This window comes from Xyrauchen texanus, chromosome 9, assembly GCF_025860055.1.
Source record: "Xyrauchen texanus isolate HMW12.3.18 chromosome 9, RBS_HiC_50CHRs, whole genome shotgun sequence".
Taxonomy (NCBI): domain Eukaryota; kingdom Metazoa; phylum Chordata; class Actinopteri; order Cypriniformes; family Catostomidae; genus Xyrauchen; species Xyrauchen texanus.
The window spans coordinates 7184645-7208271 of NC_068284.1; the positions used below are offsets into that span (position 1 = coordinate 7184645).

At 37.2% G+C, this 23627-nt stretch overlaps 1 protein-coding gene across 1 annotated transcript in view; it reads right to left on the bottom strand.

The window, feature by feature from the left end:
• Window positions 1–14968, bottom strand: part of LOC127649050 (cAMP-dependent protein kinase catalytic subunit beta-like) — a 37999-nt gene extending 23031 nt beyond the window's left edge. Inside the window, exons 1-5 of the mRNA XM_052133943.1 lie at window positions 14707–14968; window positions 9864–9925; window positions 2242–2370; window positions 1867–1965; window positions 1680–1762 (exon numbers count right to left, since the gene is read on the bottom strand). Of these exons, the coding sequence (XP_051989903.1) occupies window positions 1680–1762; window positions 1867–1965; window positions 2242–2370; window positions 9864–9925; window positions 14707–14752 (419 nt within the window). The 5' untranslated portion in view covers window positions 14753–14968. The remainder of the gene's footprint in view (window positions 1–1679; window positions 1763–1866; window positions 1966–2241; window positions 2371–9863; window positions 9926–14706) is intronic.
• Between the last annotated feature and the right edge of the window lie 8659 nt (window positions 14969–23627).

The following is a 23627-nucleotide window of genomic DNA, read 5'->3' on the forward strand; positions in this document are numbered from 1 at the left end:
AAGTAACTTATATTTTGACAGAATGTTATAGTTTCATATGAAATAATCTAAAAGGTAGAATCTATTAGACCTCATTTTATATCAACAGTGGCAGTTGTAGTTAAAGTTTCAAGATGTGTTTCTGCAAGTACTTATTTTTCATAAATACATACATTTATTATTATTATTATTATTATTATTACTACTACTATTATTTAAGACAAGCTACACTGACATAACCATGGTAATGAGGAGCCTTTCCTCCTGTGTAATATGTATGTTCTGTTTGAAATTGGGAAACAAACGGGATAATAATGGGCTCATAGAAGAAAATATGCTCTTCAATTTTTAAAAGGGGGAGATAAAACTTGCTGTTGATGTCCTTGTACTTGAAAACCATGAACAAAACTATGCAACACAAGGAAATGGATACATTAAATTCAGGTTATGTTTTTACTATGGTGGGTCGCCACTTGATTCTAAAAAAATCTGGGTCCTGAAGCAAAACCAGTAGAGAAGCACTGAGTTAAAGGGACAGACAGGAGCAGTCTGACCTCACTGTCGCGCACCTACAGTATATGTTAACTGTTAATAATCAGAGGACATTACTTTAAAAGCTCAAACAGCTGATGTTATTTTTCCTTTAGTAGTTAATTTAACATGCTTTAGTTATATAACATGATATAGTTAAATGCTATCTTTTTATCATGTTTATTATTATAATTCTGTTAGCTTTCTTATTTATTTTCAAAAGGGAGACTTTTGTTTTATAGATACTTCAATTAAAAAATTGTTTCAAGTTTAGAATCTAATAAAGAGTTTGTTCAACCCACAAACAAAAAAACCTTCTGTTTTCACTCCTTTAAGGGTCATTGTAACTGATAATAAGTGTGTAATACCATATTCTGTGATATTTTCTGAGATGGTTATTGTACCATGAAAATCTCATACCGTTGCAACCCTTTATCTCCACACACGTACAACATTAAAACCACCCACCTAATATTGTGTAGGTCCTCCTTGTGCCACCAAAACAGCACCAACCCGCATCTCAGAATAACATTTAGAAACTTTAGAGACTTTTGTGTGTGAAAATCCCAGGAGATCAGCAGTTACAAAAATACTCAAACCAGCCCGTCTGGCACCAACAAACTTGCCATGGTCCAAATCACTGATATCACATTTTTTCCCATTCTGATGGTTGATGTGAACATTAACTCTAATCTGCATGATTTATGCACTGCTGCCACATGACTGGCTGATTAGATGGATGACTGTTGGTGCCAGACGTTGATTTGAGTATTTCTGTAACTGCTGATCTCCTGGGATTTTCACACACAGAATAAAATGTAATATATATATATATATATATGTATATATATATATATATATATTAGAGGTAGACTGATATATTAGTTTTACAGATTAATCTGTGCAGATATATATTTTTTTTTATTCATTTAGTGAAGGAAAAGTGGATCAAGTTGGTTTCTGAACTCACGACTACATTGGTACAGCAAGTAAAAACATGCATCAATTTGATGGGATTTTGATCCCATACCAACCACTGACTAGTCGATTATGAAATGAAATACTTTCCCTCACAAAGAGTAATCTATTGGATGTAAGCATCCATCCCATGAGCCGGTGTTGATGCAGTTTCACACTAACAATCAGGAGAAATACATCTTCACACTCACCTGAACCTTCCAATTCTTCTAAGATGTGAAAACATCTCTCCTCCTGGTACATACTCCATCACCATATATAAATTGGAATTATCCTATGAAAATAAATGATTTATGTAATTTTGTTAAGTATATATATCAACATATGTTAATTAGAATTAACATTCAGATACACACAGATGTAATGACTGTAGGATACCTTGAAAGCATATTCCAATCTGACGAGGAATGGGAAGGATACTGCTTGCAATATTCTCTTCTCATTTAGCGTGTGTTCCACTTGTTTCAACTTCACCACCTTTAAAAATAGAAATAACATTTTTTAACTGACGTACTTACAATCAGAGAGGGATAAAACAATGGCAATGCCAATTTTGCCATATAGGAATGTGCCGGGTTAAAACCGCATTTGTGACAATGTTGATTACCACAAACAGTTAAGTCTCATCCCTTGTTTATTTAAAAAAGCCAAAATCGCTAGTAGCGCAGAAATTAAACAATTTCTTTAAATTAATTTTAAAGAGTAAATTTCAGATACAGGTTACACAAGTTCCAGTTACACTAGTCCACCAACCTTTTGTTTGTCCAGAATTTTCATGGCATAAAACTGATCTGCAGCCTTGTGTTTTACCAACATGACTCTCCCGAACGATCCCGTGCCCAGCGTCTTCAATCTGTCAAAGTCATCTAAGCCAGTTGTGCTCTATAGGATACAACAAACATTAAAGAACTTTTCTTTTGCTTCGTTTTAAGGACATTAGCATGGTTAGACTTAAGGCTGGGTATTGATTAGAGGTCGACCGATTAATCGGCCGATTTTTTGCATTTTTTACATAATCGGCATCGGCCAATATCCACGCATATCAAGCCGATTATTAGGCAGGCGCATCTGTGGGCAGCCTAGTGTTGTTGTGGAACACGTGTTCGACGCACGCTGCCCCTAGAGTCATTTTCCAGCAGAGTGAGCAGACCTCATCCAGTGCCTAAGGAAGGAGCTAAGTTCCTTGGAGAAAACAGTAAGGGTTAAATTTGTATAACTTCTTTAGATTTCATTAAAAACTTTTGATATGTTACTGCCAACTTCAAGAAAAACGTGACAAACGCGATAGTTGACATGACGTTCGGTCTACTTTGGATATTGATGGCGTAGTTGAAGTTGCATTATCACAGCAGAAGGGTTGCTATCATGTCACAATAAGCAAGCAAAATTTTGCAATTACAGACAGTGAATCTGAGACTTTTATTTGTTCTGTTTGTGTGTCTTATATTTGAGAGGGTTGTCACTCAATGCAGATAAATAAGTAATAAAAATATACCAACACAGTATATGCTATTGAAGGACTGGCTTTGGTAAGCTCGGACGTTATCGGTTCTGCTGTCGGTACTGGAGAAATTAAGAAAATACATTCTTTATTGCTATAAAGAGAAAGTTATTTTATCTCGCCAGCCATTTCTATGTATAATAATAATAATATGAAACCATTTGTCTGTGATGCAATTTAGCTATTCGCAGTCAGAGAGAGAGAGAGAGAGAGAGAGAGAGAGAGAGAGAGAACTCACTCGCGGTGCCACAGCGAGCACAAAACGAGCCCAACACGAGCACAGCTTAATGAGTGACAGAACTAAACATTCAAACGTAGCCTGGTTTAGATCTGTGATTGTTAGTCTGATTTTATTTTAGATTTCGCCTTCCAAAGATTATAAAAATAATATTAAGCCGCATTCTGTCTAGCACAACTTCCTTCCCTTCACTGGGGTGCACTGACATTTCTCCCTAAAACTCAAACTTAACGTCAGAATCAGCACGATCGGTGATTGTTGTAAAATGCTACTGTTGCTAAATTGCGGGACGCGTTTAATAATAAAAAGAGCGCAAGAGATACTGTTCCCAAGGCGGCGCGCGCTCCGAAACACACCGCAAAGAGACAAGCAAACTATAGGCTACTTTGGGTTTCATGCGTCTAAACGATCAACTATACACAAAAATGTCAAAACGACCGGCTTGGAGATTCACTTAAACACAGTTTATGTCTTAAATGGACGTAGTTATGGAAATAGTTGGGGAGAAAATATCTTGCATCAGGAGTCTATTAGATCTGAACTCGGTCTTAAAGGGGAAGCGGTCTAATGAAAATGTTGACGATTGAGCCATTACTGCGAATCAAACAACAAAAGGCAAAGAGAAAATCATTTACAGCTCTTGAATGAATAACTTCTGCATTAATAAGCATTAATCTATCTATGATAAACTATGCAGTGTTATTTTACAATTGATTACTTTATTAGATTTCTTTTTAGACCACACCTGAACAGTAATGTTAGTAGACCTTCCTGAAATTAAATCACTGTGCCTATATAACGTTTATATTTGTGTAATATATATATATATATAAACAAAAAGAACCGTTAAGAATACGGTTAAAGCACCGGATCGATAAACAGTATCAGTAAGATAGTAATACCATTAAAACCTTAACGATACCCATCCCTAGTTATGCCTGTGCTTCTCTTGGATGCTCTGAATATTGGATTATGTGTCTGGATTGCCCCTTAATTAAAGCGGCATTTGGATCTCAACCTTCGTGTCTCGGAGCAGTTCGTAACACCTGCTTTGTTTAATATATTTGTTATACATTATTTATTCAATATGTTTTTACATTATACATTTTTAATTTAAATGTCAAGTGTTCAATAAATGTATTTGTTGAGAAATTTTGTCTACCTTAAGTAATTATTTGTTACATTTTATCTTTCAAATAAAAGGTTCAAATAAGAGGTTAAAAACAAGCACATATCGGCCAAAATAAATCGGCAGCATTAATCGGCCATCGGCCGACCCGGATTTCAAAAGATCGGCATCGGCCTGAAAAAACCAATATCGGTCGACCTCTAGTATTGATACAGTTTTCCCAATTCGATTCCAATTCACAAGCTCTCGATTTGATTCCATATCAATTCATATGGGTATATATCAGTTATAATGTCCATTTTGCTTACAAATTAAAGAAATGATCTCCCAGCCAATGCTGTTAATTATTCAGGGGACCTTCTAACTAGGTACATTATAAAAGTATTAATTATATTTTATTCACATTTTAATCAATCTTGGGATTTGAGAATCGATATCGTTCAAATGAAGATCGCGATGCATCGGAAATTTGAAATTTTTACCCAGTCCTAGTTAGACCTTTTACTGCAACTTTCTGTGAAGCTGTGAATATCTACATGAAATCAAAATAGTCTACCTCTGAAATGACTACTTTGACTGATTTCACAAATGTCACTCTCTCTTTAACCCCTCCCACCACCTGGCTCCATTCTTGAGTATGTACTGCTCACTTTGCACTATGGATGAGCATACTTTTCAAAATTGTCTAATGGGCGAGTTGGCCTACTCGTCAGACTTATGGAAGCCTAAAATAATTTGACCGGTTTCCGATTCACCTCACTCCGATCCAACTCATTTCATAAGAGACGTATATGTACATGAAGACAGTCTTGTTTTCAACAACAGCTAAATGGAGCAGTGTAGTATTTTTTCAACTTGTGTCCGAGCCACTCACAAAAACAGCACGATATACAAGTCTGAGTGAATGTTTAATGGCTGAGGTGGCTTTAAAAGGGATGAATTTTAATGAGGCAACTGTTCTGAGAAAGTTTTACAGTCCAAAAGCTAAATGTACAAACATAGTAGCAGAGACAGTTTAGCAAGAGATGGAGCACATGTATAAAAATAAATGAGAAATCAGAACAGCCAATATGGCAGGTGTAGAAAAGGAAGTTCCGACTTATAGGTAAAAGAGCCAATCACCTTTTAAATACATACATGGCCTGTCAGTTAATTCGAGAGCGTGTATGCGCATTAGCTAGAAACAGCACAAAAGAGCACAATTTATGACACCATTGTTGTCAGATTTGTACTGCTGATTTGAAATATGTTATTTTATCGTAATCACGACCAACCGTTTTAGAGATTTTAGTCTTTTGCCATTCAAGTAGATAATAGCTGTACCTGTACAGGGTTCATATGCATTTTTACCAATACTTTTCCACGACTTTTGAGGCGAATTTTCATGACCATACATTTCCTAAAATGTCTATGTATGAATGTAAAAATAAGAAAAACCTATGTCAAAATTTACCACAGCATATCTTAACTAAAATGAATGAGAACTAACAAGCTATATGGTTTACTACAAAATAAACATTTATTTAAACAACACTCACTGACACTCACACACTTGAAGAATTATTAGCACACTTGCAATGCTGAAAATATTTGTTCGAAAATTCCATGACTTTTCCAAAACATTCAGTGTTAACTGGTCAGGTGAGACATGGCTTTTTATGCCTGGTCATTTAAATGCATCTCCTGTGACCACTTGTGTTTGGAGGGTCTCTGTTTCATGATGACATCATTCATAATGTCAGTGTGTTACTGCATGATAATAAAGTGCAACAAAATCAGAAAAAACACAGAAACCACAAAAGAAATGGGGCACTGTTTCTCCCAGATGCGGCTGAAATTGATCTAAGCACAAAAGCGAAATTTCAAGCAGAATTATCTGTTATTTTAGCAGATTACCTGTACTAAAGGAGCTTCGGGTGTTCGTGCTTGACATCTGTGTTGATATAAGACACTAAGTAAGATCCGTGAAGCTCGTATGTCTCTGCTTTTTCAAATGTTCTGATTGGATGGTTATTTCCTTTTAAAAGCCACTCGCAGTGGTTGATTGACAGGTGAGGGGTGGTGCTTCACTGCTGCAAAGATGCAAACAGGAAGGATAAGTGTTTGCACCTCAAATGTGATGTGGACACATGCGATTTTGACCAGATTCATCTGTGGTTGTTGTGATCCGATCACAAAACGTTTTTGACCCTGTTTAGACCTGTATTTAGGACTAACCACATGCATGTGATCGGATCACCCGAAACACATCTTAATACCAGATGGAAACAGGGTCTCTGTTGCTAGAATAATTTTTGTTTTTTGTTTTTTTTGTTTTACATTTTATGTATTTGGCAGACACTTTTATCCAATGTGACTTACAGTGCAATCAGGGCATACATTTTATCAGTTTGTGTGAATCAAACCCATAATCTTGGCATTGCGAGCACCATGTTCTACAAGTTGAGCTACAGGAAGCTGCCTGGGAGAATTCCCAAGATGGCCGCTGAGTGGACTGTCAATTCCTGCTGGATACAATGAAGTCCAGTAGGGCTGCAACTAATGATTATTTTGATAATCGATTAATCTAACGATTATAAGAATGATTATTTGACTATTCTGCGATTATTGCAACAATTAATCATTAGATCTAAACCAATTATTCTGTGTGTGATTTAAAAGGTTGTATTAAATATGCTTACTAACAATGTATTTAATTCAGTAAAGAAATTCACTGCAAAAAAAAACATATATATATATTGTTAGCAAGTTTTTTTTCTTATTATTTTCCATTTAAAATGGTCTGAAAATCCTTAAAACAAGATACATTTACTTTTGAAGCAACGTAAGATATTTAGACTTGCTTTAAGAGAATCTTAAATATAAGTGTATTTTGTATATACAATGCATCTGTAAAGTATTCACAGCGCTTCACTTTTTCCACATTTTGATATGTTACAGCCTTATTCCAAAATGGATTGAATTAATTATTTTCCTAAAAATTCTACAAACAATACCCCATAATGACAACATGAAATAAGTTTTCTGAAATCTTAAAAAACGACATGTACATAAGTATTCACAGCCTTTTCTCAATACTTTGTTGAAGCACCTTTGGCACCAATTACAGCCTCAAGTCTTTTTGAGTATGATGCTACAAGCTTGGCACACCTATTTTTGGGCATTTTCTCCCATTTTTCTTTGCAGGACCTCTCAAGCTCCATCAGGTTGGATGGGGAGTGTCGGTGCACAGCCATTTTCAGATCTCTCCAGAGATGTTCAATCGGGTTCAAGTCTGGGCTCTGGCTGGGCCACTCAAGGACATTCACAGAGTAGCCACTCCTTTGTTATCTTGGCTGTGTGCTTAGGGTTGTTGTCCTGTTGGAATATGAACCTTCTCCCCAGTCTGAGGTCCAGAGCGCTCTGGAGCAGGTTTTCGTCTCTGTACATTGCTGCATTCATCTTTCCCTCGATCCTGACTAGTCTCCCAGTTCCTGCTGCTGAAAAACATCCCCGCAGCATGATGCTGCCACCACCATGCTTCACTGTAGGGATGGTATTGGCCAGGTGATGAGCGGTGCCTGGTTTCCTCCAGACATGACGCTTGCCATTCAGGCCAAAGAGTTCAATCTTTGTTTCATCAGACCAGATCATTTTGTTTCTCATGGTCTGAGAGTCCTTCAGGTGCCTTTTGGCAAACTCCAGGCTGGCTGTCATGTGCCTTTTACTGAGGAGTGGCTTCCGTCTGGCCACTCTACCATACAGGCCTGACTGGTGGAGTACTGCAGAGATGGTTGTTCTTCTGGAAGGTTCTCCTCTCTCCACAGACAAACGCTTGAGCTCTGTCAGAGTGACCATCGGGTTCTTGGCCACCTCCCTGACTAAGGCTCTTCTCCCCCGATCGCTCAGTTTGGCCGGCTGGCTAGCTCTAGGAAGAGTCCTGGTGGTTCCAAACTTCTTCCATTTATGGATGGAGACCACTGTGCTCATTGGGACCTTCAATGCTGCAGACATTTTTCTGTACCCTTCCCCAGATCTGTGCCTTGATAAAATCCTGTCTCGGAGCTCAACAGTCAATTCCTTGGACTTCATGGATTGGTTTGTGCTCAGACATGCACGGTTAACTGTGGGACCTTATATAGACAGGTGTGTGCCTTTCCAAATCATGTCCAATCAACTGAATTTACCACAGGTGAACTACAATCAAGTTGTAGAAACATCTCAAGGATGATCAGTGGAAACAGGGTGCACCTGAGCTCAAGATTTAAAACAAACTTCTTTCACATTGTCATTATGGGGTATTGTTTGTCAAATTTTTAGGAAAATATTGAATTTAATACATTTTTGAATAAGGTTGTAACATAACAAAATGTGGAAAAAGTGAAGTGCTTTGAATACTTTCTGGATGCACTGTACGTGTATTTTTTCACTTGGTTATACTTCTGCGAGTGCAGTAAAGACAAAATATACTTATATATTCAAGATCTATTCTCTAAAAGTAAGTCTAAATATCTTATATGCTGCTTCTCAGTTGAATACATATTTTTTTTAAAAGGATTTTTAGATATTTTTAAATATTTGTATTTTTATATTATATTCAATGTTCTCAATGTTTAGTATAGCTACTAAAGTAAATGTACATTGTTTTAAATGAGTTTTAGGCATTTATATTGGAAAGCAAGCCGAAACAAATCATTACCGTATTTTGTTGCTGTGTATAATGGGGCGAAGACTTCCCTCTATCACCTTTCTGTTCACTTCAATCCATCTTTATCTCACAAATAAACAAATTCTCTCTTATTAATAAAGCTGCTTACTGCCATTTTTCTTCAAGATAAGAAATGCACAGTGACATATATTGTGATTCAATAAGTTACGAGCCATCGCGTTGTAATCTAGCTGTAGCAAGCGCCCGCGCTCGAAGATGAGTGTCCCCGCGCCAGAGTGTGCATCAGCCGGGTGCAGTTTCAATGAAGAGGCACAGACCGCACAGAGAAATGCCAGTTTCGGAGTTTGTAGTTATTTACATGATCTACTTCCGTATTATTTGAACTTTAATAAAGCTGTAACGCATTAAATATAACTGCATTTAAATTGTAATGTCGGGGAGTTTCCTTTAAAGAGCTCTGACTCCACTTATTCCATAACGAGAGTGCTTCTGTATTTACTTATTTGGTATTTTTGTATAGTTCCCATGTACTTTGCAATCTACATAAGCTGAAGCTGTTTAGAGTGCATCTGGACGGTGAGCTGTGTAATTCTTCCTCTCATCAGTCTTGTGCGAACTGCAGTGTTGCTCTCGTGCGTCATCATTAGAGTTTAATGTGATCTCATGTTACATAAAATGGGATTAAATGACTATGACAATGATTATTCTTTTCGACAATTATTTATTGTCGACATTGTCGATAACGTCAACTAATCGTTTCAGCCCTACAGTACAGTGCAACATTTTAACTCGATGATTATCCTGTTGCACTTTTATAGCACTAAAATGGGTTATGAAATCAGTGTTATGCTGTACTCACCTGTGGTGGAGATTCCCATTTTCTCAAGAAATCTTCTTTGGCTTTGGCTAGAAACTCTTTCACTGCAAGGAAAGAGGAAACGGTTGCAATCATAAAAACAGATGGTTTAATCAAACGCACAAAAAAAAGGGCTTTTTAGGGTGTGTTCACACTTGTAGTTCGGTTCTCTTGGTCCAGACCAAAAAAAGAAAATTATACATTTAGTCCTGGACTGCTTAGCGTTCACACTGGCATTTTTAACACTGAACCTAATGATACCAATCCAAAGGTTCAGGAAAAAGTCACAACCTGCTTGGACAGCTTTTATGATGTATATTTTCTGACGGAACTTGCCGATCATCCAAAACTATGCTGGCTGCTGGGCGAAATGAACTCGTTATATTTATATATGTATATATGGTGGTATTTTTACAAGCTAAGAACAAACGAAGAGCTATTAAAATGAGTCAAAACAGTGCCAGGAATTCCTCTGTTGCACTCACAAATGAAGATATGCTGCAAGGACGGCTGACTGTGTTTCCGACGTACCAAACTATAATGGGCAACATAGCTCCTATGAGAAGAACCAGGTATGCTTACTTCCTGTTTTTGGTCCGTTTAGATGTCTTTGGTACAGGTTGCGTTCATATATCAATCGAAACGCACCCGAGTTCATTTGGAAGTGGACCGAGACCCACTTTTCAGGCGGTCTCGGTCTGCTTATTTGGTGCGCACCAAGGTTCAGGTGACAGCTTTCACACTTGTTCAAATGAACCGCACTAACAGAGCAATCAAACCAGAGTTAGTTTTAATCGAACCAAACCTGCCAAGTGCGAACACACCCTTAATGTATGTGAGTTGCTATCAAGCATCAAAAGGCAGCATTTATCCAGTCAACATAACAAATGAGACTGACTATTACTATTTTCTAGTCATCAAAATCAAGCAAGGGTTGACATGGACATCAGTGGTGAAAAGGTGTTCTTGTGATGCATGCATCTCCTCAGTAATTAATAAACATTGGAGCATGACATAGTATAAAACAAGACAATCCCACATAAAAAAAAAAAAAAAAAACACAGCAGACTTCAGTTGACCGCAGTGATGGAAAAACAATGAGGAAAAAGACGGCTAATCCTTAAGAATTTACTGCATCATTTCTTGAAGTGGCGAGACTGTTTTCCGCCACTGTGGTCACCTAAAGTAATTATGATCATACCAAAAGTCTCTATTGATCATCAAGGATTTTCAGGAACATTCACCCAAATGGATGATGACAGAGAGACAGACAGAGAAAGAGAAAGAGAGAGAGAAGTTCTGTCAAACAGATACATCAGTTAAGCAGTGCAAGACATGGCAAAAGCAATCGTCTAAAAATCAACAACAAAAAAAGCAGCTAGACATAGCAAACACAGATAGAAAGAGTTAACGTGTTATGTCAAATAAAAAAAACACACTTAAGACGACTTTAAGAGATGTTTTAGAAGCTTTTGCATGATAACTAGACAAAACAGATATTTATGAATATTTTAGCCACAACAGAGTCATCTGTACATGACAAAACAACATAAAATGCATTGCATTGCTTGCAAAAAACTATCTTGGCCATTGTATTGAAGATTACCATGTTTAATTCCTAACGACCAGTTTATGTTGCTCTAACTGGACTGAAGATTTTTTACAACAGCACATGTCTGCAGGAGGATCCTTCTCACTGTCACATCCTTTTATGGTACGTTCTCCTTCCACAAGTATGCACAGGCATGGAATGGGCCATTTTGTACAGTATAACTGGTTATAGGCAAAGGCTGGAAGTGTTCAGGCTTTAAAATGAATTTATATAAATAAAGCGCAAAAAGTGGTTTAATCTTTTAGTACAGAAAACCAGACTTCTGTCATCATTTACTCATTCATATGGTTTCAAACCAGTATGACTTCTTTTTAATGTAGAATACAAAAGATGTTATTCATCTCAGTAACCATTTACTTAAAAGGATGTCATAAAAGTGAATGTAATTTACATTTATGTCATGATAGTCTGTCACTTTATTTATAAAGAACAATAAAAGTATAGTAACAAAATGAAAGTGCAAAAAAGCAGCACATCGTTTCAGCCAATTACTTGCATTTAATCTAAGTGCAAACATTAGCCTACGTTTAGAGCAGAATTGTCAGTTATTTTAGATGAGTACATGCATTAGAGCTTCAGAGATGAGTGTGCTTCTCATCTGTGACTTTATTGTTATAGGCAATCAGGCACAGTGAAGATGTTTTCTGATCTGACGGTTATTTCATTTAAAAGCCGCGTGTACCGGGAAAAGTTTAAAAATCTTGTTTCAACGCAGTGGTTGATTCACCTTGAACCTTAGTTTTATTTAGAAATGTAGTTTTATTTAATTTTATTTTGGCAGCATTAACTGCATTAAGAAAAAGCAATACAAACACAAATTCGATAAAAACACATTCGGCAGCATTAATTTGGTAACACAAGGGAATTTACCAGGCTTATCTATTTTGATAATAATTATCTTTACAGTTATAATTGTCTTTAGTTCTTAATCGGTAGGGTATTAGTAATTTTCCACCTTTTGTCATTGACGGATACTTGCGTGATAATTAAATATTTGGATTGGGGGAGGTGGCTAAATAAGATTTTTGGATCACTTCGTTATTTAATTACTTTTATGTTTAGTTTAAAGTGCAATTTGAAGTTAGAAATGTATTTTATGTTTTTCATGTTTCAATAAATAAATTACATTTTTAAAGCAAAATCAATAGAGCAAAACAATTAACCGACCCTTGGCAGGGGGATTGATGATGTAATCAGATAACGTAATATTTTATCGCTCAAATTTAACATATCCCCCAGCACTAATTCCAAGTTTAATAGCACAGAGGTATAAAGGTAACTATCACCACCTTGAGTACTGAAGTTTGTTCCCACCACTGTAACGCAAGAATGCACGTTAAGCAAGTTCAACAGGACTGCGTGTTGGCAATGTGGTGGCCAAGTGCTCGATTCTGCGTTCACACACTTGCGTGGAGTATGCATTGGCCTTAAGACTCCAGTGGTTTAACAAATGTCTTCTGAAGCAATCCAAATGATTTGAGAATCAGGTGAGAAGAACAGACTGCCATGATCGCCAAAGAGCCTGCTGATGTCATGATGTACAGTGTAAAAGGAGTTACAGTTTGGTCTGTTTTTACCCAAAAATGAATGGAGCGCTTCAAAAGACATGGTTTAAACCACTCGAGTCATAAGGATTAATTTTATGCAGACTTTACCTCCTTTTTGGAGCTTTCAATTGCATTGTAGGGAAAAACAGACATCATATCTCCTTTTAAAATACCTTCAATTGTGTTCAGCAGAAGAAATAAAATCTTACGAGTTTGCAACAACATAAGGACGAGTAAATGATGAGAGAATTATAATTTTTGAGTGAACTTTTGGGCCTGGGTAGCTCAGAGAGTATTGATGCTAACAACAACCCCTGGAGTCGCGAGTTCGAATCCAGGGTGTGCTGAGTGACTCCAGCTAGGTCTCCTAAGCAACCAAATTGGACCGGTTGCTAGAGAGGGTAGAGTCACATGGGGTAACCTCCTCATGGTCGCAATGAAGTGTTTCTCACTCTCAACAGGCGAGTGGCAAGTTGTGCAGGGAAAGTGGAGAGTAGCATGAGTCTCCACATGCTGTGAGTCTCCACGTGTCATGCACAACGAGCCACATGATAAGATGTGCGGATTGATTGTCTCAGAAGCAGAGGCAACTGAGACTTGTCCTCCCCCATCCGGATTGAGGTGAGTAACCGCGCCACCATGAGGACCTCCTAAGTAGTGGGAATTGGACGTTCCAAATTAGGGGATGATAATTGTTTTTTTGTTTTTTTTTAAAAAAGCAATAACATAACCATTAAAACTAAGAGATAGCTAAAAACGTCCAATTTATCACTTTAATTACTTTTTGAAAAACTTAGCATAGCTATAAGCATGAAATGCAGCATAAAAGGTTTGAATAATCAGTGCACAAGTGTTGATGAAATTGCCAACTCTGCATTTAAGTGTAAAAACAAACTTTAGGATAACAAATGTACTCTTGTAAGCTCAAAATGAATTTAAACATTCAGCGAAGCCGTTTGAATAGTTAGTTGTTGGAGCAGTTAAAATAATAAACCCACCGGCTACAACAGGCGTTTAATTAACTTGAGTAGCTTGTTTACTAGAGACAGACTGATGTAAACAGGCCCGAACTGACCGTGTATGCTCATTATATACATTCATTACCCCTTAACTTTAGTTTAAGAGATAAAAATCAACTGTTCGTTTCATTCGCACAACCTAACGACAAAGTAAACGAAGTAAGTGTATGTAAAGGATAAGCGATAGCGTCAGCACGTCTGTCTGTTTGGGCCTCTCTTACATTAGCAGATAGCTTATTAGCCTCTTTGAGATTTACCACTTACCTCGAGCAGTAGTTATAAAACAAAAGGCATTTGAACGACCCTAGTTTATCTGAATAAACAAAAACACCCTCAGTATCTTCCCTTAATGTATAGTATTTGTCACGGTCTGTCTTAGGCCTATAGTGAAGCTAGTTTGACTCATTTAGGGGTTTCTAGATTACTGTAATGCAATCTACACACAAAACCCCTGTGCTGATTGTGATTAACACGACATAAACTCTAATTTTCGTGCTATTGTGGTTTGAAAGCGCCAACCTCTCCAGATCTGCCTCAGATTTGCATAATACAAACTCATTCAACTACCATTAGCCCTGTGGTAGTAACATTATAAAGAACAGCATGTACTTTGGCAAGTAATGCATCACTTAATATAACTACACAATGGCTAGTTCGCCTGCTCTTACCGCTCTCCAGTTCATTGCCTTTCTTGGCGGTCGCTGCGTTGCCCATCCTGCGGGAGACACGGGCGCTTCTCGGCAGTAAGTCCTTGGAGGAAGAAGGTTCCCTGCACTCGACACCTCGGCCCGTGTCTTACGGGTCTACAGACAGAGAAGCGTGTTGCAGGACAGTTCCCCACTGCTCTCCGCCACAGTGATCGCGGAGTCGCTTGACTTTCCTGCCGCGTTCTTCACTCACTGAGCCGGGCAATCTTCTTCTACGGGAGACATGAAGATTGCAACCTGGAAGAGCGCTCATGCCTCCATCTGCTGGACTTGAGGAGAGACTTCATTCATTTAGAAATGACAGCAGCTCAAAACGAGAATGAGACAGAATACATCATATATAATGTAGAAAATACATTGGAAAATTGAAATAAAGATAAAAGGAAATAAAAGGGCAGTCTTTAAAGTAAACAATAATCGGTGTTGGGTGTAATCTAATTACAAAGTAATTAATTACTGTAATCCGACTACTTGTGACTACTTTTTAATACAAAAAAGTGGCGTAAGGCATTACAAATTCTTGTAATTAGATTACTGTAACTGACTTATTTCTTTTAAAACAACGTTTACTTGGGATACACATATTTCTTCATATTATAGCTACTATATGTAGAATACGTTTAAAACACGAATTACGTTGATTTGTACATCTATTTGCGTTTCAGTGGCAGGTGAAGGGTGTGCACCCCATAACAAGTCAATGAACAAGGAGAAAATATAGACATTATGTTTGTGCATTGTGTTTAGAAAGTAACACTTTACAAGTAAATGTAATTAGTAATACAATATATTAAAAGTAATCAGTAACGTCAGTAATATGATTACAATTTTAGAGAAGTAATTATTAAGATGTATTCTTAGGATGCATTTGCAATGCTTCCCAAGTCTTTAAAACATAAAATAGAATGTCTTCAGAAGCGATATAATGGTTGTGAGCGAAAAACAGATAAATATTTGAAGGTGCTGTAAGCAATTGAGGCATAATGCATTTTAATGCCATGTTGTTCATAACAGTTGTCAGTTGAGGGCGCTATTTTACTGCTGTTGTTTTTAACAACCGTTTCTGTTCTCAATAAATCTCATTTTGGTATCTTTGGAGTTCAAGGTTTTTGAAACAGGAGGCATGGTTTATCCAATGGCTCAGTCTCATGGAAGTAGAATGCACAAAATGATTGACAGGTGAAAAACGCCATTTGTCTCCAGACAATTTTTTTTTTCTGTTTAGAGTCTAGAGCTGACACAGAGACCTGTGAGATATACCCTCATTAAATACAAGGGGTTTCTAGAAGTTTGCTAGACTAAAGTAACGTGTCGGGCCGGGGGGTGTTGTCAGGTTGGGGGTGTCACTGCCACCCAATATCTTCCTTATTTCCTTGAGCGAAACAACAAAGAGGGACCATCCCTGTGAGACAAAGATAGAACCTATTGGCCCTCCTCCCAAAGATCACATCCTGGTACTGGCCCTGACTAAAGAGAGTATTTTCCTCCCAAAGAGTAACACAAGTAAAGCAACTCCAAAGACAAGGTAAAGGTAGCAAGCTGGTACGTGATAGCTTTGTAGTGTGTAAACCTCACTCTCCTGGCCTTAAGAGACGCACTAGCGACGAGTCTAGAGACCATGGCTTTATAGCCAACTTACTAGAGCACCCAAATCCCATGTTGGGGATCAGCGGTTCGAATCTCACTCGAGTGGCTCAAGTAGGACCTGTGACATAAGCAAAGAACAAATAAAGCAGAGATGCTTTAATAATGCAACAAACTTAGCACATCGAACGCATGTGGAAATGACAGAAACCAAACAGGACAGGAGGTTATGACCATAAAAGAGAATTCATATTGTGCCATCTTGTGGCCATTTGTTAAAAAATCTATAAGGAATTATATTTATTTTACAAATGTATTGATCCATAATTGGTACAGAATGTTTTTACACCATTAAGTACCATGGAGAGAGAGAGAGAGAGAGATTTTCCAAAGGTAGCTGAAGGTAGCTGTCTTGTTGCCTGGATTCCCTACCATTCAATGACTCAACAGACAGTATTTGAATACAAAGGAACCTCCAGAAACTGGTTTTGGACAGGCTACTGAGCCAGCATTATGTCACATTATTGCTAGGATACCAGCAACTGATTATGGCCATCTGGTGTCCTCTAAAGTTAATGTATCTGCTTCATTCAGTCCAACAAAACCACAATGGTCTAATAATTTAGACCAAAATGAAGAGAGCTTTGGCGATAACCGAGTGTATATTTAATAACTACAATACTACTTTCTCACTAGAAATGTCATCAAAAGTTGAATAAGTGAATAAAACTTACATTTATACAAATTGGCTACCAACTGCCTCTTTGGCCACCATCAACTGGCTCAAACATCAGTGGATCTGCACGGACAGGAGAGTGGGATTTCATAGGCAGTGAACGATACATCTATGCTGCCTTCAAAAATCAATCAGATGAAGGTATCTCATTAGACAGGTGAGAAGCGAACATTGGATTCGGACATGCTTGATGTCTTCCTGCCTCCATATACAGCCTCCGGATGCAGTATTTACCTGGTTTCAGATGCAGCCTATATTCAATTGGCTGTGTCCAAAAACTAGGAAATGGTGCCTTTGGAAGCTGTAGAAGGAGGGAGGATAAAAATAAGATGCTTTTCAAACTGTTTGGAGACCAGTTTCATTAAGAGTTCCATTCATTCAAAAACACTGTCGGTTAATCCATTTACTGATTAGGCAGCAAAGCAGCAAGTCAGCTACCTATATTTACGGATGTAGTCTTCTACTTCCAGAAGAGCACAGAAACTTTCACCAGGAGGCAGTAGACATCTAGTACATTGCAGACAAGAGTTTTTCATGTGGATAATATAAATGCTTAAGAAAATCATGTATCAAACATGATACTCGCAGCTTTTTCTAAGTGGTGTGCGCTGTGCACATATCTTAACATTTTTTTTAACACAAACGTTACAGATACTAAGACTTAAGCCCTTTTCTGTGCCAAATAACATATCTGCTTTTGGCTGATAGTACACCAGGGGTGTAAACGAATTACAAATACTCACGTTACTGTAATTAACTACTGTTCCCAAAGAATAGTACGTTTTTAAGTAGTTACAAAATGGTATACTTTTACTTGAGTACATTTTAAGGGCTATAATTGTACTTTTACTGCGCTATTTTCTCACTGTCTGTGTTCGCTACTTCCCAGTCCTGATTTTATTTTTATCTATCAACATGATTGGCTAGGGAGAGTCTCGTGACTCCTGTCAAATCAAATCACACTTTACAAATTTGAACGGCAGCTACAGATCTGGTGCCAACTGTTTAGGATGCCTCAAGCATAGTTTACAGCTGAACATCACAGCTGCACCTGGAAGGGATTTTCACAGTGAAAAAGTCCAATTTCATGATCGTGTCATGTGAGTTTAACTTGCTCAAGCCAGATATCAGCATTAATCCTGCCTCTAATTTGAAGAAACATATTGAGGTAAATTTCATATTTCTGCTTAATAGATTCTGTGTGTCTATAATGTAGCCTGTAAAGTAACTATCTATCACTGAGATTATTGGGTTGATGGGTTGATTATTGGGGCAATGTTGTCAATAGGGCTAGGCGATAAAACAATCTTGATGTTTATCTGAAAAAAAAGAGAGATGTTTGTGATAATGATGCTAACATTTTTAGTAATTTTCTACTCTTAGCCTATATTCTACATATAGAACAGGGGTGTTCATTACATCGATCGCGATAACAAGAGCACCACTGGTTGGTTGATGTAGATGAAATATGTAGCAGCGTGTTGTTTGACTGACAGGCGGCTAATGTTTGAGCGCTAAAGCGGGTTTGTGCCTAAACAATCAAATACACTTTAGAATTCCGCCAATGCCCATCTTGGTGAGGATGTCCCATCTAGTAGGCTATGTCATATAAAGGCTATTAATCAAACAACATTAAAAAGGAAATGAGAAAACCACTCACTTTTGGCTGAATAACTTGAGTAGCTTAATAATAATATTCTTAATAATATTGTTAGTTGTTTTAATTATACTGACCCCTGATGTAGAGATTGTGTTAATTTGTATAATAAATTACCAGAAAAGTAAAGATGATAAATTAATTTATAATTATGCTTAGCCTTTATCATGTTTTTTCTAATGCCTGATAGAAAAGTATCAACCTTTGTAGAGCAATACTTCAGCAGAACATTCCACCAGTCACAAACTTCAGAAAATTGTACATCATGCATTAGAATGAGAACATAACTATTTCTGGGCCTAAAAGATACAAGAACTATATCAATGCCGGACATTGTATCTCAGAAAGGAGGATAATGTGGCCCCCCATGTGGTACTTAAAGGAATACTTCACTCAAAAATGAAAATTCTCTCATTATTTACTTTCATTAAATTACATTCAGTTTTCTCCCTGCCCAGTAGATGGCGATGTGCATGAAGAATGTGAATCACCAAAAACAAAAGAAGGAGAAAGTGAAAGTTAAAGTGTAGATTAATTAATTAATTCATAGCAAAAATTTACTTAAATATTGATCTGTTTCTCACCCAACCTATCATATCACTTCTGAAGTCATGGATTTAACCGACTACTTTTATGCTGACTTATGTGATTTTTCATACATATTATATTTTCATTTATGTAATCATGTCACCCTTTTATTTTTTAAATCAGATTCATGTAGTGTTTATCATAGATATGTGATGTATTTTAAAATTTGGCAGTCACAAACACCAAATACTAATATTGTTTATTCTTTCTGGCAAACAGCCATAAATGGGAATGTAAATTCTGGCATGTGTGCTACATTTTTAAATTGCAGTATAGAGTTTTATTATAAAGGCACATAGCTTTCACTACACATGAGTACTTTTAAATTACTCTTACTTGAGTAGTTTTTAGGACAGGTACTTTTACTCTACTCAAACTACATTTTTTAAGAAGTAACAGTACTTTTACTTGAGTATTATTTTTCAGGACTGTTTCCACCCCTGCTGATACCTTATTTCAAAGTGACTTATAGTGTATTCAATGTACTGTCTACTTTTTATGAGTACATGTGTTCCCATGAATCAAACCCCTGACATTTCTGGGTCAAAAAACTAAATTTAAGCTCTATTACTGGTTTGTTTATTTGTGTCAATGAACAACAAAGCCAATAAAAAAATAAAAAAAAAAAAGTAGTGAAAGAACTGGATAAATAGGAGATTATTGTTCCATAGTCTTCCCACACAAACATTCCCATGCACTCCTTGTGGTGTGTACCATTTTAATGAAAAAAATATTACTATTTCACTGCCACATGCCCAACAGATCATTAGAATCAGCTTTAAGGAACAGTTTAGTTGTAATTCTGTCATTGTTTACTCACCCTCATGTCGTTTCAAACCTGTATGCTGTTATTTTTGTTTGTGGAATAAAAAGAAAGCATTGAAGCTTTTATCCATACAACAACAGTGCATATATCAGGTCTGTCAAACTTAACCATAGACCACAGAAGAAGTCTTTACAACTAGTGCACTACTTTAGCACAATAGCTTTGTGTGAGAAACTCACAAAGAAAGTTGAACGAGTTCATTTTTCTTAATCGCGATTAATGCATTGACCATTAATACAGCACAACTACTGGTGTGAAGGGCAGAACCTGTGTAATGTGACCACCTGTAGTCATTACACTCACAACAGCATTTCCATGAAAAATGTATGGAAATGGGACCTCTTAACGCTATTTTGTATTTTTTAGCCCAGATGGGACTTGTGATGGTCTAAGTAAGGCACATTTTAATTACCGCAGAAGCACGCCAAGTCTTAACTATCACCAAAATGCTGAATTAGACATGTGGAATGTTTTCATGTGGAGTTCAAAGGGGTGTTTAACGCTGACGTTGATGCCCAACTTGAATCATGAACGTGGCTTCATGACTGCTGTAGCAAAGTGGATAGCAACAGTCTGCCGGCAGATTAATATTGTGAAGGATGAGAGTTTAAGAAATGTAATGCCATTGCAATGAAAATGCAATGTCTGTGGAGACTAGTTCTTTCAAATAGTCAGTAGACTTTGGGAAACGTTTAATGTTAGTTTAAATTTTAGTGCATTTCTATCTTTATACAGTGGAAGGCTTTGTTTGGAAAATGTTAGTAAAGCATTTTATTGTTACATATTGTTTTGTTTTCTTCATTCTTTCTGCATTTTGACAGGAAAAGAAGTATATATAGTGTCAAATTTCAGCACTTTTAAAATCTGCGATCAATCGCTTTTAACTACAAAAAATTAAGCAATTAATCGTGATTACAAATTTTAACGACAGCATTATTATTAACTGATGATCGTGCCCTTCACCGTACCTCAGAAATCTCATTTGGTTTTGCATTCAGAAAAAAAAAAAGTGGCACGTTGAATCATCAATTTTGATGTTATTGGCGGTAAATGGCACTGGTTCTCACTTGTCGTAAACCAAATGTGTTGCGGCAGTTTGAATTTGCGATATGAGAGTTTTTTTCAACCAAATTTGTTTCCTGCACAAAGTTATTGTTTGGCCTTAGAAGACTTGGAAAAAAGTGCACCAGGCTAATCCTGGTAGGGGAGCCAAACGCGAGTTTGTAAAGCGAGTTGTTTTCAGCTCTACAGGTTGTAATACAGTGAAGATAAATGCATATTTTTATAAAATGTACCCCCCAATCCAAAGCCCAAACCTAAACCTAACCACCATCTGAGAACAAATGTAATGTTAGTGGGGGAAATGCAAACACCAAATTGAGCTAGTCACTGATTATGCTAATGCAGTGTCTTCCAGGTTTCAATGCGGGCCTCAGACTTTGGTCTCCAGTGCAAAAATGTCTTATGGGATATGTCACTTGTCAGTAAGTTGGCATAATTTGGCCGATCCTAGGGTGCTAGAACTGTCGGAAACAACATGCCTACTTCCCATGTGATCATGTTGAGTGCACAAGGACCACTTCTATAGTCTTTTTTGCATACAAGATCACTGTTGTTGTATGGGAAAGAGCTGCATAAAGATTCTTCAAAACCTTCCCTTTTTGTGCCCCAAAGAAAAAAATAACAGCGCATGACTCTGGAAGGACATACATAGTAAGTAATGAAAATAATGACAGAAAGTTTGCATACACCTGTAGAGGGCAGCAGTGTACATAAATTGGTTTGCCATATGGATTTTTCAGCATAGTTTAATCCAGCTCTGGCTAATGTTATAGACCCTCTTCGTGCTTCTATTGAGAAACAGGGACCGCTTGTTTTGCAATATGAGGATGATATTTTGATTGCTGGCCCAACAAAGCATGAATGTTTAAACACTCAGTGTTTTGAGAGCTGTCCTAAATGTGGGAGACATACCGATGTTGACAAACCCTTTCATCTGTGGACATGTGGGGCTAATAAATCAGACTCAACTGGGGTAGAAAGTTCCAGCAAGGTTGTCATATGAAACTGCAGTCTATAACTCCACCTTATCCCCCCTGTTATGACAGGGGAATATCTATGCTTGTTGATGTGTGTCTGTGTTGAATGTGGTGATTCTTCATACAAAGATTTTCAAACTGCTCACTAACAAACGCCTTGGCTCGATCTCAAATCAGAGGTGTGCCAATGGGAAAATACCCTTCGGAGTTTGACTGTTGAGAGTGTAAGTTAAACACAGACACTGTTGTCAACCCTCCATCACTGTTGCCTGAGGAAGGGACCATGATGCTTGTATGCATTTAATTAAATGTGATGTCAGTGTGTATATAAACTGTAAATATGCTTATGGGGGTGTTGTTATGGATTTGTTTGTAAACGGGGATTTTTCACCACTGTTGAGATTACTAATTTCACATCAAAAACAGATGAGTGGGTTTATGTGATCCTTTCTTCCATCACAGTCGCCAGACAACTTTTGAGTCACATTGGAATGGTTTAGTTGACCTTGATGCCCATGAGGGCACCTCTGAATCTGTTGCTTCACTCTCCAGTGCAGGTCCTGTAAAAATAAATAAGCCAAATATCTAGTGTACTTATTGTATGAGAAACTTTTATTCATCATCAAAGCTTAAGATTGCCCTTGGACATGTTCCCAGGCCCCACGAGCTTACAGTAAACACAATTCCAGATGGATTTCACCTCCCATTCTCTATACACTGCAGAAAAGGCTGTTAAGAAATAAGGGTAACACTTTACAGTAAGTCCGAACAAATACGTTTGTTCATGAAACCTAATGCATTAATTTATGTTAATGAATGGAACCTTATTGTTAATTGTTACTGAAATAAGAAAGAAAATGTATACATTTAGTGAGGTTTATGCTTAGAAGTGACACAAAACAAGACAAAAATACTTATGATTTTTTTTTTAAACCAATACTTAAATTTACACATTTGAAAATAACAAACATGTTGAAATGACATGCGAAATCTAATTTTGAGCGTTTTTTCCCTAAAATGCTAAACCTTTTGTATAGTTTCCTGAAATAAGCATAATTGATTAGATTTTATTATTATTATTATTAATAAAACATAAAACCCTTACAGTAAGTGACTAACTGTAACGCAGGGAAGAAGTCAAGAGAGCTAGATGTCTAGGTGCAGCGAAGGATTTTAATGAAAAAAAATAAACAAATACAAATAACTGGGAGACACAGGAACCAAATAAAACATCCACGAGGGGAGACAAAAACATAGACCGGAGAAAACGTCCACGAAGGGCACGGGCAAAACACGGTAGGTCAGGATATATTCAAGTACATACATTCAACAACTGACCAAGAACAAGCAACCAACAGGGCATAATATGCAAAGAGACTAATGAGTAGACGAAACACAGGTGAGGACAATGGAAGACAGCTGGCAGTGATGAGGGCAAGGAATTATGGGAAG